At 46.6% G+C, this 14832-nt stretch overlaps 1 protein-coding gene and 1 pseudogene across 6 annotated transcripts in view; both read right to left on the reverse strand.

Annotated features, from left to right (window-relative positions):
* The window catches only part of bahd1 (bromo adjacent homology domain containing 1), a 67003-nt gene that overhangs the window by 4137 nt on the left and 48034 nt on the right, over positions 1–14832 (reverse strand). For all 6 annotated transcript variants that reach the window (XM_048974573.1, XM_048974576.1, XM_048974572.1 and 3 more), the window contains 4 exons: positions 2554–2924; positions 1902–2061; positions 572–651; positions 112–203 (listed from right to left, as the gene is read on the reverse strand). In XM_048974573.1, the coding sequence (XP_048830530.1) occupies positions 112–203; positions 572–651; positions 1902–2061; positions 2554–2924 (703 nt within the window). The remainder of the gene's footprint in view (positions 1–111; positions 204–571; positions 652–1901; positions 2062–2553; positions 2925–14832) is intronic.
* On the reverse strand, positions 7809–7954 carry LOC125708181 (U1 spliceosomal RNA; annotated as a pseudogene).

The following is a 14832-nucleotide window of genomic DNA, read 5'->3' on the forward strand; positions in this document are numbered from 1 at the left end:
AACACCGCCTGCATGCGTCTATCAAACGGCCAGATGACCGAACAACACCGAACCCATGGACAGATCGCCATGGAAACCGATAGGTTAAGGTTATCCCCACACCCTGCTTACCTACAGTACTGCGCTAACGTCAGAACGTAGCACTTGTCTTCAATGCAGGCCACGCTGTTTTCATCCTGATGCCGGGAGGCAAAAATCTCATTCTGGAAAGAAAAAAAATGGAGTGGGGGTGGGGTGGGGTGTGTGGGGAGGGGGGCATGTGGTTCGCCACCAACGCTTTAGCAAGGTAGGAAGAGCAAAGCGAGTGCAGCTCCCTGCGAACCGCGGTGTAAGGGATGTCAGACACCAGTCTGCTCAGGAGGGGGGGATCTACTCTCAGGACATCCTCATGTTCTCATCTACAGCCGTGACACCTTTCTGTGTCCGAATTGGAGGGGGGGGGGGGGGGGGGTGCTGCAGAGAGGACGAGGCCGCAGCTGGAAGAACAATCCATGCTGCCTCACTGCTCCATTTTTTTTCCTGGAGCACGTAAAGGAAGTCCGTGTTTATCTTTCCAGCCTGGGAAACTCACCTCACAGTGCATGCTGGGATTCCGCCCGCCCTGCGTGTGTTCAGGCCGGTAGTACCAGAACAGACTCATCATCATTTCCCCTGGAGACACAAACACACGGTCACACCCGTCATGAAGAAACAGCCCTGCAATCATTTGGCCACACACTTCTAATTTTCCCCACTTTAATTGGGACGAGCGCGCGCTGACCCACCCGGCAACAGTCCTTAGCTCCCATAATCCACACGCATGCCTGAACCAGCTAATCAAAGGCTTCGCAGTCACCTGATGCGTAATGCCGTGTATGTGTGTGTGGCAGACCCTCAACAAACACAGAAAACAACCCAGGGGCCTCATGTTTGTGTGGGACAGATAAAAATGCCACGCGGCCCCCCCACACAAAGGAGGTGGCCTCCTGCCGCACTGCCATCCCTCTTTGGCCCTTTTCTGTCTCCAGCAGTGAGAAATCTCTGTCCTCGAAAGCAATCGGGGACACGGGAATCACGAGTGCTCACTGCCTTAAAAAGGCACAGTAGGACTAATAGCGGCAAATGGGACTTTCTTATCCAGGAAATGTATCCAAGGAGAATTTCAAAGATAAAAATTGATTCTCGTATAACCTCTCTTTCCCGCTTCACATTTGCCCTGTTACCTGAACTCAGGTGAATGATTCCTGTGCCGAAGACTCAGCATCTTATTAATGTTACACTTCAGTCCATTCAAAACGATACTTATAAAAAGCAAATGGCAAATCGAGCACACTCTCTCCCTCCCTGAACTGTGCGAGAGGAACCTCAAGCCTGCACTCCAGCCGGGCTGATTGCAATCAATGCTGCACAGGATGCAAACCTCTTAGAAAATATTCGTATGAAATTACACATTTTCCTCACAATATTTCTAAAAATCGCCACTGTATTACTATAGGCACATTAATATATCAAAAGTTAAATCTATATTCAGTCTTTGTGGAAATGGTTTTAATATGTATTTAGATGCCTGACATTTGATCTGACATTATTATCCAAATTTTACCCATTTATGCAACTGCATATTTTTGTGGTACATTTCAGGTTAAGTACCGCACTTAAAAGGTACAACAGCAAAGCTCTCCTGGGATTCAACCCAACAACCTTCAGATTAAGCGTCCATTTCTTTATAATCTAGTCCAGTGTTTCCCAATCTGGTCCTCAGGGACCTACAGGGCATGTTTTGCTAGGAGGGAGGGAGCAAAAATGTGGACCGACCGTGGATCCCCAAGGATCGACTTGGGAAACACTGATCTAGCATTAGTCACGCAGCCATTGGATAGGAGTCCTTGAAGCTACACTGGTCTGGTTTCTCTATCGCTCACCAGTCTCGGGGTGCTCCCAGAGGGCGGAGATCTTGGCAACATAGGGCAGGGATTTCTTCCTGGGCCCAGAACGCAGCAGCACGGTGTCTCGGACCCGGATCACCTCCCCGTCCCGCTGGACACCCTCGTAACAGCGTCGGAGGGCTGTCAGGTGCTCCCCCTGCAGGGAGGAAAAAAGCCACCCTCCACGTTAAAAACTGCAGTTGTCTAATCAATAAACGGAGCATCTGTGAAATGGGTGGAATGTGTTAGCGGCACGGAGGAGTTCTTCTTAGGGTGTTTATTATAGAGTTTAAAGTCACTTTTCTTAAGCACCTCTGGGCAACCATGCAGCTGATATGGGCCAAAAACACTGGACTGCTCCTCTGAGCAGCTGCTTGTTACGACCGTAACCAGACAGCCTCGGCCGCCCATCCAGCCGTGGGTTTGGCCACTTTGCCGAACGAAAGGCCAGGGCCTGCGGGTGGGGCGACCGCTCAAAAAGCCCGAATGCCCCTCCCCCCCCACACGGTCTCCCGATAAATCAGTGAAATCGCGGAGACTGCCTGCCAAAGCGACAGCTGGCTGCCTGGCCTCTCGTGCCGCAGATGAGTCGGACGAGACAAACATGGCGCAGGAATGCCAGCGAGACGCCACGGCCGCTGCTACTCACCACGATGAAGACCTCCTTTTCGGTGGGCGTCCCCACCGGCAGCCAGCCGTTTGTGGCCCGGCGTCTCGTCACCCTCTGCTGCTTGCCGGCGCTGCCGGCGCGGCTCGGGGCCAGCTGGCTGTCGGTGACGTGGGGGCAGCTGGCAGAGCTGCGGACGCCGGACCGCGACCCGCTGGGGGCCTTGGCGCTCTGGGGACACTCCCGAGCCACCCGGAGCTGCACCTGCGGCTGGCTGGGGTCCGACAGCAGAGTCTGCAGGTGCGGAACCGATTGGGCGGCCGGAGGCACGCTGGGAACAGGGCAGCCGGAAAGGGGCGGGGCCGGCGACACAGGGATGGTGGGGCTGTGCTCCCCCAGGGAAGAGCAGTCCTCTGTAAGAGAGCGTGGGAGTCAAACTCGAGGACGGCATTGCCAACCAGGCATAGCTATTATGGAAAAAGAATACCACAATCTCCCCAGGAAAGCCCAGCATCGGTGAGCTTTAAGGGGAACAAGATAAGCAGCTCTGGGCCAGGCACCTAGTGGGAAGCGACAGCAGTCTGAAGCATCTCGGAAGAATATCAGTTACCGGGATAATAGAAGGAACCCTATCGGAAGTGCTGTGATGTGAAGCTAGTCTGTGAATTCCCACGGTGATTCATAAATGCGGCGTGTTAATGAATAAACAGAGAACCTGCGTACTGGCAAGGAAAACCCATGTCTCTACAAAACCAACAGACTGGCTGTCAGGACTCGGCGCTCTCATTTATAGCTGGGCTGCGTCAGAGGGAATGTCTCCGGATGGACATTAGCTATGTCAGCACAGTGGTGAGGAGGTCATTTCATTTTTTTTTTATTTTGAGCTGCCATGACAGAGGTCCAGTGTTTCACAGTATGGCTTTCGATTCGAGGGCTTAGGGCCAAGGGTTAGGTGGGGAGCAAAAACCTAGCAACTACACACATAGACACAAGCAAGTACACACAAGTGCACACACACAGACACACACACACACACCCCGAGCCAGTGGAGGGGACTGTGTTTACAGCAGCAGTGGCAGGCTGCTCGGAGGGAAGTGCTGGATGGCTGCCAAAGACCTGCGGAAGGTGGAGCTTCTCGCTACAACAGCCCTTTGAACCCCCCCACAGGGACACATTAATCGAGCGGAAGGGGGTTCATAATAACCGGACCAGCCTGAGAGTGGATTCTGGGCCCACTGAGCCAGCCCACTGCCACGGGCAAGAAGAGAAAAATGAGCAGAGACCACACTCTCCTCTCCCCTCCCCTGGTCAGGTTTCACACACTTTCACCACTGTCTTAATGTCCTCCAGCCAGCAGGGGGCAGTAGCAGGTGACGAACCAGCTGTTAATGTCCAGAAAAAAATACTGGTGTGCTGGACACACAAAAGATGAGTGGGGTACAAGTAGGATAGGCAGAAAAATCACCTGCTCAGTTCAGACATTCATGCACTCTTCTTCCCTGGACTGTCACTACTCTTGCGACTTCTGATCAACCACAACCTAAGACGGATCAGACTCGAGAGTTGTTTTCAAGCTCAATTGCAGTGAATATTATCAGGAAACTCAGCTTCGAGAAGCCAGCCTATCAGGTAACCAAAGTCTGAGGAGTCAACCATGAGCCAGAAGGCAGTCAAACGCAGCAACCTCTACATAACCTCTGGGACACCAGACTGAAAAGTCCCATTCGATGTGTCAGCGCAGAGACTCAGGAGATGAGGAGAGCTGGAGGTCTGGGCAAACAGAGTTTAATCTGCCGTAAGCTGCGGCTGGACACTTCCTGCAACAACCCCATGAGGCCAGGCTCTCCACGACTCGGTGACTGGGCTTTCAGGAGGGAACTGTAACATTCCTGTCTGACGCTAACAGCATGTGGAACATCAGCCTCGGGGGGGTGCAGGACATGGATATATCGTCACACTGGAAGCCAGGCTGAAGTCTCACAGTCTCATAAAATCAGCAGCTACAGACTTCAGCCCCAGAGGACTGCCTATATCAGCATACAAAATGCAGCATTTCCAAAGCAGCCAATCCATCTCTGTGGTTCTTTGAGGACGTCCTCACATGAGGCATCGGCGGAGTGCTCTTCCAGAAAGGCTCTTCAGGGTGTTCCACGGCACAGTCTGAAAGACCCTGGTGCCAGATTGGAATCTCTGCCAAGGGGGGGCGGCACAATGGCCGAGCGCTTCGAGTGTAGGATGAAGAACTGTTGTACTGAGGGTTCAAGTGAACTAAATCAATACAGGGAAAAACCCCAGCTGGGTAAACGGATCAAAATGAAAAATGTAGGATAAAAGACTGGCAAACAAGGTAGCGAGGCCACATGAGACACATCCATTCCCCCCCCCTCCCGTTTCTTAGCTGACAGTTTTATTCAAAGCAACTTTTAACCATTTTAACTTTTAACCATATAGCGGAATACTTCACTGGAGATATCCAGGATGAGATCCCAGCACATGGATGCTATGCTGGTACATGGCTCCTTTACCTAATCACTACATTACCCAGCAGTCTTCATGTTTTGTGTATTAGGGCTGCCAAACATTTTGAATCACGATTAACCACATATACAAGCATGTTACAATAGTATCCAAAAGATATTATAGCCTGTAAATTCTTAAACTAAAACGTATTCAAAGCAAAGTCTCAAAATGAAAGACAAGAATAATTTATGCCTATATCACTGTTGCACAAATCAAATAGTGAAACAGGCCAAGTTGCTTTCTGTTTCACGTTTTTCCCCTCAGTTTATGACACATGCTCACAAACCGAAAGTGAATGTTTAGGAACCAAACAATCGATCTAAATCTAAAACATATTTGGCTCTAATAGCAGAAACCTGGCAACCACTAAAAGTGCATTTAATAACCGGAAAGATCCACACTTTAAAGTATTAGCCTTCAATAAAACCATAAAAATTTAATTCATAAGTTTCTTTAAGCAAGATCCTTGCGTTCTTTCAATTATTCAAACAACCGTCCAAAAGTTAAATGTAATATTTCATCGCTGCAATCCAATTCCCAAAAGCTGTAACCAATCAGAACTTTCCCCTCCATCAACTTCCCTTGAGGTGCTGACCAAACGTTTTCATCGTAGCTGTGAATTCTGGGATTGTGCAATGTCACCACTGTGCATGTGAACATCAGAACTGGACCTCGGAGCAAAGGAAGAAGGTCGCCAGGTTCTATGAATCCTGTTTTTCATTGCATCATGTGGACGGCCAGGTAAGCGTCAAGAATCTGTGGGATGTTTGTACCAAGAAGTCCGATCCACGACTACACAGCCTCATACGCAGCAAGACTCCTTGTACTTTGTGTTGTAGCACATTACTCCCGTGATAATCACCAAAAATATCAGCCCTCCGTCCCACAGTATCCCTTCTGTTCATTTGTACCAGACGGCATTCACATCCCACACTGACAAGTCCTATCCGCCCAACACCCTGTGTGCAGTTTGTGTCTTTTCCCTCCTTGCACCATCTCAGTGGGTGCTCACCATAGCTGACCACGAGCACCGCACACACCACGCTGTTTCAGAGATGCCCTGACACAGTATTAGACTGTAATGATCTGGCCCTTGGCAAAGTCACTCAGATCTATATACCTGCCCATCTCTTCTGCATTCAGCATGTCGACTCAAGCAGTGACTGTTAACTGCGTCTGTGTGTGCATATTATATATAATATGCACACATACACGCACACACACACATGATTATTTTAGATTTTATTTTACATAAAAAATAAATATACACACACACACACACACACACACAGCCATGGAAAAAATTAAGAGATCTCTATAGTTATAAACAAATCTCCATTTTTAAATCCCGGTTTAATCGTGATCCTGCTGGCATAAGGCTATGCTGAGCAGCAGGCTGCTTCCAGGTTCACAATTTCTAAGACAGCAGCACACAAGAACAATGTGAAGCAGGAGACACTGGGAACGACCAAAAACCAGCCAGGCAGAAGGCAAAAGAGACTTTCTAATGCCAGAGATGACTTAACGTATCTGAGAATTTCTCATGAATCGGAAGATGACATCAAGTGACCTTCAAAAGGAATGGGAAACATTAAGTGCAGGTGTGAAGTGCACTGTAGGACAGTTTGTATCGGGATCCTAGAAGCAGGGCTGAAGTCCCATAAAGTAAGGAAGAAGCCCTTCATTAATGAGAAACCTGTTTTTAGAAAGAAATTCGTCAGCAGTTGCCTGCCTCTTAAGCTTCTCTCTCTCGCTCTCTGCTCTCCTTGCACTTCTGAAATCCAGGTTTTAGTTTTGGTTTCATTTCATATTCAGAATTGGCAAAAGGCAAAGACTACATAGTGCATATGTTGTTTACATGATAGATTTGCTCACTGGAAGATCAAACTACTTCTGCTTTGGGGGGGGGGGGGAAGGAGGACAAGGAGGGAAGAGGGGTGTGGGGGGGGGAAGCAGGTAGATAAGCAGGTCTTATTACAGGAATGATAAATAACTTACATGATAACAGAAAGTAACTTAGAAACCAATATCTAATTATTTCTAAGGCTTTAGGAGCCCCCCTCCCTCCAGGTACGGCCCTGGTTAGTCAGGTCCACCCCCCCCCCTCCCTCCAGGTACGGCCCTGGTTAGTCAGGTCCACCCCCCACCCCCCCGCAGGGCCCTGGTTAGTCAGGTCCATCATTACCCGCAGTCTGGCACCATTTTGATCCTAGGTGAGCAACCAGAAAAGAAGTGCGATTCAGAAAACCTCCATGAAGAAAAAGTCCTATAACGCAAGGAAGGAGCCTTTTATTAATGAGGAACAGATAACAACCAGGCTGGGGTTAGTAAAAAAAAATTAAAAAATATTATTCACTGACACAGACTCTTCAATTCAGAAATGAAACGAAAAATTGTGTTGTCAATGTTTTCTGCAGTTGTGTATATATATATATACACACACACACACACACACACACACACACACACACACACACACACACACACACACACACACAAAATGATAACAATCACACTTTATTGATCCTTTGTGATGAAATCGCAGGCTCCACCTTGCTCTCCATGACACTCAGGCGCATATTTTGGTGAGAGCAAGTTTGGCAGCGACCCTCATGGACCTGAGGGTTAAGGACCTTGCTAAAGGGCCCGCAGACATGATTATTCTGTCGAAGCTGGGCTCAAACCAGGGACCTTCCAATCACAGGCAGAGGGGTTTAACCCACCGAGCCACACACTGCCCCTTAACTAAAAATAATTTTAAATAATAAAAGCACACCAGGGGACCCATTACCAGACATTATGCAGTCGAGATTCCCGCATTTGGGGAATTCGCAGAGGTCAGCATAGCTACAGTGCAAAGGCTGAGCCTGACCCTAGCTGAACCCCCTTCGTGATCTTGGTATCACCCTCACCAGGTAACTAATCACAGAATTGTAACAGCTTATCTTTATGACCCAACTGATACAATCCCATTACGGACACTACACTTTTGCCATTTTTAACCACTTCATTGTATTTTACTTTCTAGTAAAGTAAGGACGACCAAGCATTGCATCAAAAACAGAAATGACAGACATCAGCTGCGGCCTGGAGGACCACTCAGTGTGTACTTGAGAAATATAAACGATAGTAACAAAAGGCCAACCCATAATGCACAGGCAGGAACCATCCTCCATTCTGTCCTTTGATTTGTCTTTTGCTTCCCAAAAGACATACTTGTGATGTAGGGCTGGGAAATATGACCTCAAATCAATATCATGGTTAAATTGAACATTTTACTTCAATTAAAACTAATGAACATTTTTTTTGTTTTTATTTAGTTTTTTTTGCCGTCATATTTCATTGACAAAGTTTGAAGATTCAAGCTGGGATATTTTTTATAATGAAAGACTGAATATGTTTATGGTTTAAATTAATTGAAGGAAACACACAGATGAACCATTTATAGTTATTTATCGAATACATAACTCACTAAAGCCACAATGTGTCCAAATGACACCGCATTTTTCTTTGATACAAGCTGCTTGAGTTGCTCGGGTGACTCAGTGTTTGAGCTCTCCTCCATATTGCAGATTGAAAGGGGTGGAGTCACATGACAACACATGCTGTAGTGCGTTTTTAATAAGACACTACATGAAGACACACTGAGGAAAGTATCAACAGATTTTTTAAAGCAGTACCAGAATTAATTTTCAATTAATTTCCCAGCCCAATTGTGACAGTATCTGAGTAGGAGAGTTAATTTCTGAAAAGCGAAACTCCGCCCTCGCTGATTACTTAATTTACCATTTACATCTCAACAAGGCTGTCAATCTAAATACCATGAAACAATCGCTGCACAAACACACCAAGTAAACGCAATTTTCCCCTGAGAAATCTCACTAAATTCCAAAACATTAACACATAAAACAGAGGAGTGACTGTTACATTTCTGGTAGCTATAATTACCATAAAAAATAGCGAAAAGATAATGACAACATTTTCTTATAATGCACAAAGAAAACAGCTGCTTGCATTTTCTGGAACAAAAGCTAGTGCCAGAGAATGAGAATGTAACACTGTTCAGAGAAAGTTGAATTTATATAAAGACATGCACAGGGTCCACTGCTTCGAAATATCAGATGTTGCTTACAACAGCATAACAACTATATTGTAAAATTTATAACTTGCTCTGTTACCTTCTAGCGAAGTTTTTTTTTTTTTTTTGAAAATTCTGGAACTAACCCATGACTGGGCACAAAACATGGTTGCATGGTATCACATTGAAATTATATGGCAAAGATCCAGTAATAACTAGGGCTTTAAACGCCCGGCGTAAACATTTGTCCGGATGCCGAATTTTTGGTATGCCCAAAAAAAAAAGTTAGTAATCTGTATAAATTCGGCGTATCCTTAAATTTAATAAATGTGTTGGCCTTCTAACTGCAAAACGTATCGCCACACCACTGCCATCTTCTTTTAACCTTGTTTATCCACAAATCTCCTCTTTCAAAAGATGTTGTAGCTGCTGATCTGTCCCCTTCTTCACCGCCACTTCAGTGCTTATCGCTCCCATGTTATACAAAAGCAGAATTACGTGGCGTGCTCTGCTATCCAAATTTAACAAACACAAGAATATGTCCAATTGATATAGATTACTAACTTTCAGCCATCACAGTATACCTCTCATTAATATTTTAAGTGTATTATTAATCTACTTAAATTATGGAACTAAGTAAATGTCTGTACAGTACCGAAAAGCTGGCTTCTGGATAAATGTTTACACTCACCAAGTCCTGGAGATTGTCGCACACGTATCATAGAATCAGGATTGTACCGTTATGTGTAGTGCAGCTCTAATACAAAGGGATTTTTCTTTTTAATGTAACGAGCATTTTTTAGAGTAACAAGCATTTTGTTTGTGTTCAGCAGATCAGTTTCATGACCTTCCACAGCGCATATCGTAACAAAAACAGTTAAAAACTTCCATCAGAAAATGTTATTTTTCCATCCAACTGTCCCATTCATAACTAAACAAGCAACACACAGCTATGTAGATATGAATAAATTGTTTCCTATGATGCTGGATATCTGCATCCACAATCCATAACAAGAAAAAAAAGTTTGTACAGTTCAGTACAGACTAGGAATGTGGATCTCCATCACTGATCTTGATCTGATACGTTAAAGATACATATAAAGTAGAACTGTCATGATTACTCGATTAAACGCAATTACTCGATTATTAAAAAGCATTGTTTTAAATTTCCCTAAATGATTACTCGCAATATGGCGGAAGGGTCCAAATGAGCAAAAACATCATTTGTAAGGAAGCATTTTACATTAAAAGTAAATGAAATGCAGTCGTCTGTCACTATTGCAACACAGAACTTAAATAAATATCACCACAGCATGACCGCAATGCAAATATACCTTAAATGAAGACATTCAGGGTCAAAGCACTCAGCCAATAATGCGAGGTTAGCCACAGATGTGTCATTGAGCCTCTCGGAGTAGCCTAGCCGGTCTTTGTCACCACTTCCACTTAAATTATTTTGCTTATTATGATTCCTGTGTGCAAAATAATCACTGCTAAAATAAAGGTTACAGCCCTGTCACTTAGCCGCATCATCTTACATAATACGGTACAAACCCATATAATATTTTTGAACGTATTGTGTGTTTCTGAATAGGGCTGAACAATACTGGGAAAAGTTCACACTGCGATATTTAAAGTTTTTTCAATATTTAAGAGTTGAAAATTGACTATATAGCCAAATAGAACTAATTTACCAGCAAAGTTGGTAAGTCGGTGGAATTCCCATTAGTTGTGGTAACAAAGTAGGGCTACATCCCTATGCGATATCATTTCTAGATTATAACGATTATAACGATTCTTCTGCATTGTATTACATCAGCTGGATCAAAACAAGCGCTCCTACCTTTTCCCTGGAGAGTCTCAAGCATCCCAAAATTCTGCATTCTCTTTAAAGGGTGCTTTTCCACTTTTGGTACTTCAAGGTGTCAGTTTCCCACTAGTGTAAATACTGGTACCGGCACTGAATGACATCACAGCACGAGGCTGGGTATTTTGTACTGAAAAATGGCTGTAGTATAACACTGCATGTTGTGCACGTGCAGTTCTTACATTGCTAGTCAGCTAGATTAAGCTTTCTTCTTACCATCGATTCAGTACGGACATCATAGCGCAGGGAGTTGAGATTTTGCTAAAACATTTTTGTCAAGAAAAAAAAAAACTTTTTCAATTTTACTGATTATTCAGTTTAACTGGTATATGTTTAAAAATCCATTTAAAGTTCACCACTGTGATGCCCGGCTCGTCCGCTCCTCGTGTGTGCCACGCCCCCTAATTACCCACGTGTGCCTCCCTGATCATTTCCAGCTGTGTCCGATTACTTTAATCAGTCTTGTCTTATTTAAGTCCTAGTCTTGCTTGTCTCCCTTGTCCGTCATTGTAGTTAGCTGTGGTCCCATGTTTCCCGCTCCCTGTTTGACTAATAAATCCCCAGTATTTCCCCGTATTTTGCCTGTCTGCCTGCTCCTTGACCGCCTGCCCGCACGATCGCCTGTCTGCTCAACCCTGATCGTGACAGAATGACGGACCCAAAGAAGAAAAAGAGGAGACGGAGGAGGAAGAATGTCCCGGAGGAGCCGATCTGTCTGGGCGCCTGCTCGCTCTCCAGCCCTTGGCTCCCTCTGGAGGGCGAGGAGGAGGAGCTCGTCCTGGGCTCAGACCAGGGACCACTCCGACTGGGAGCCTGCTCCCTGGCCAGGCACTGGGCTCCTTACTATGATGAGGAGCTCTTCTTGGTCCCGGACCTGGAGCCGATCCCCCCCCGACTAACTACCTCCCCTCGAGCGGTACTCGTTTCGGCCGGAACAACTGGACAATTGGGGTGGGTTTAGAGTGGCGAGAGACGCAATCCCGCATGTGCCCCGCGCTTCCCAAAGAGGGCCGCGTCCGTCTCCCCCTCACAGGACGGCAGCCACCTCTGAGGCGCTCCCCGCGCCTCTACCAGAAGAGAGGGCTCATCTGATTGACCAGTTCTTCGCCCTCCAAGAACTGTCCTGGAGGGAGGTAGGGGATTCGACTCCAGAGAACCCTGAGGTGGAACAGCTCATCGCGCGGCTCGGGCGGGGCTTCGAGGCATTCACTCCCACCTCGAGAGCTTCGCAGCGGACCTTCAAAGGCTCATCCAGCTCCGGAAAAGTTCGGCTCCAGAACCGGAGCAGCCGCCTGCGCAGGCACCCCCTCCACTGCCTGCCCTTGTGACTTTACCCCCCGTGACTCCTACGCCCTCACCCCGGCGAACTCGAACCCGACCGAGAGTCATAATGTCTGTGTCCCGTAAGGGGAGGGGACACAGACGCAGGGCTGGGGTCCCTCCCGCCCTGCCCCCTGGCTGGCCCTCCAGGTCGGCTGCCGCCTGCGGGTCCTGGCCCTCCACGGCCTCGTCGCCCTGCCTCGCTCCCCACTCCGGTGCCCGGTCGGTCGCCTGCGGGCTCCTCCCCTCTCCTTGCCCTCGCCAGGGTCCCCTCCAGCTCCCTCGTCCCCTTCCCTGGTGCTCCCTCCTGCTCCCTCCTCGGCTCCTCCGTCTGTCCCTCGCCCTGCCTCCTCTGCCCCTCCATGGTCCCCTCCTGCTCCGGCCTCCTGGCCGCCTGCGGCCCCTCCGGCTGCCTCCCATCGCCCGCTAGGGCTCCCTCGGGCTCCCCTTTATTCCCCCTCCTTCTCTCCCTGCTCTCCTGCCCTAGTCCCGCCTTCTTTTGCTCCTCGCCCCTGTCCTACCCTTTCATGCTCCTTGCTCCCCGATGTTCCCTTCTGGCACTCCCACTCCTTGTGTCCCGCATGTCCCTGCTGTTTCTCCCTTCCTGGTCTGTCCTTCGTCTTGTCCCTAGCTCTGTTTTGTTCCTCGGTCCTATTTCCCGTTCCGCGTTAATTGGTCTGTTCTTTTCCAGGTTCTGTTTTCCCTCGTCCCGTCCATCGCCCCTTCCTAGGCGCGCCCGGTGCAGCGTGCCTTTAGGGGGGGGGGGGGGTTCTGTGATGCCCAGCTCGTCCGCTCCTCGTGTGTGCCACGCCCCCTAATTACCCACGTGTGCCTCCCTGATCGTTTCCAGCTGTGTCCGATTTACTTTAATCAATCTTGTCTTATTTAAGTCCTAGTCTTGCTTGTCTCCCTTGTCCGTCATTGTAGTTAGCTGTGGTCCCATGTTTCCCGCTCCCCGTTTGACTAATAAATCCCCAGTATTTCCCCGTATTTTGCCTGTCTGCCTGCTCCTTGACCGCCTGTCTGCTCAACCCTGATCGTGACAACCACTGCTTGCGTTCTCCAAGACAATCATTTTCATCCTTGCCATTTAAATCCCTCCTAGACAGGTTTGTGAGAAATTTGTTGCACTCCTTTTTTGTTTCATAAATACCCCAATATTTATTACAACACAATGGCTGTTGTATCACGTTTCAGAAGCAGATTTGCATAAGCAATTGACAATGTAAGCATTTCAAGCCCTACCCCAAAGTACTAAAGTACCAAAAAATGACTAAACTGGCACTTATGTTACAGGAATTTTACTTTGGCGGTTTTGGTTATCCTAACTGAATAGCCAATTGAACATTTTGTTTCTGTTAGAAACTGATATGCCGTCCTGGATCAATCATGTGTTTACTTTTGCAGTTTGAGTGCAACAAACATTTGAATTAGAGAAAATAAAATGTCAGCGAATCATCAATACTGTCTCGGTGGAATACAAAATATTTCAATACAGGCGAAGACGAATGTCTTTTCAGGACCAGTTCTTTGCTTTTCACTCATTTTTGTTTAATTTTTCACAAAGGTGCCACACGGTCCGTGATTGTGTCCAACATCAAGGATGAGAATGATTATGATCATCTCAGGGAGGGCATTCAGAGCTCATGCAATAGTGGCAAACTGTAGACCGATCATCTTTAAACACATAATAGATAATGCTGAAAAGGATCCATAAAATTACTAACCTTTCTAAATTTTGTTTTCTATAACCTAAAACGTTTTAGCACAACTTACTGATGATTTGAAGTGATAGCTGGGTTCACGGTCCTTTCCATGCGACAAATCCATGTGCATGAAATGCCACGTCAATTTTAGCAACGCATTTTGTGCCGGCAGTGTCATAGTGGCTTGAGCAGTCGTCACACCGCCACCAAGTGCAGAGGTTGCATCGTCACCCCGTGTGGACGTGGCTTTCTGCAGATTCTCTAGTTTCCTTCCAACTGTCCAGAATCATGTAACTTAAATGTACTGGAGTACCTACACTGACTGTATGTGTGGCAATTACTTGATGAATCCATCAGATTAAAATGGGTAAATTACTCGATTACTGATATAATTGAGAGTTACAGCACAAATACAAAGCAACTACTAATGTAGTTATAAATAGATATTATTCACCCTTGTTGCAATTGAGCACGAGTCATACAATGCAATGCAATGCAATGCCTCGCTGGACACACCTGCAACTCACACACCGAGAAACTTGTGAAGAGTTGGAGATGAGAGACAGTGCTTGAAAAACAGTTTGGGGGGGGGATCAATCTAAATATAAATAATAAAGGGGCAGGGCTTCTAGTACACATTTTATCATTATATATAATAAATCAGACTTTACTGATGTAAAGATCCTGAGTTCATCCCAAATTGTTTTTAGTGCACACTTTTTAAATCAGGGCAATCGCATTGCTATAGACACAACCAACATATTACATATTAAAAATATACAATTATGAAGAGAGAAAATACAATTTCTGTATTTTTGTGTCTGTTCTCT

This window comes from Brienomyrus brachyistius, chromosome 14 (assembly GCF_023856365.1).
Source record: "Brienomyrus brachyistius isolate T26 chromosome 14, BBRACH_0.4, whole genome shotgun sequence".
NCBI lineage: Eukaryota > Metazoa > Chordata > Actinopteri > Osteoglossiformes > Mormyridae > Brienomyrus > Brienomyrus brachyistius.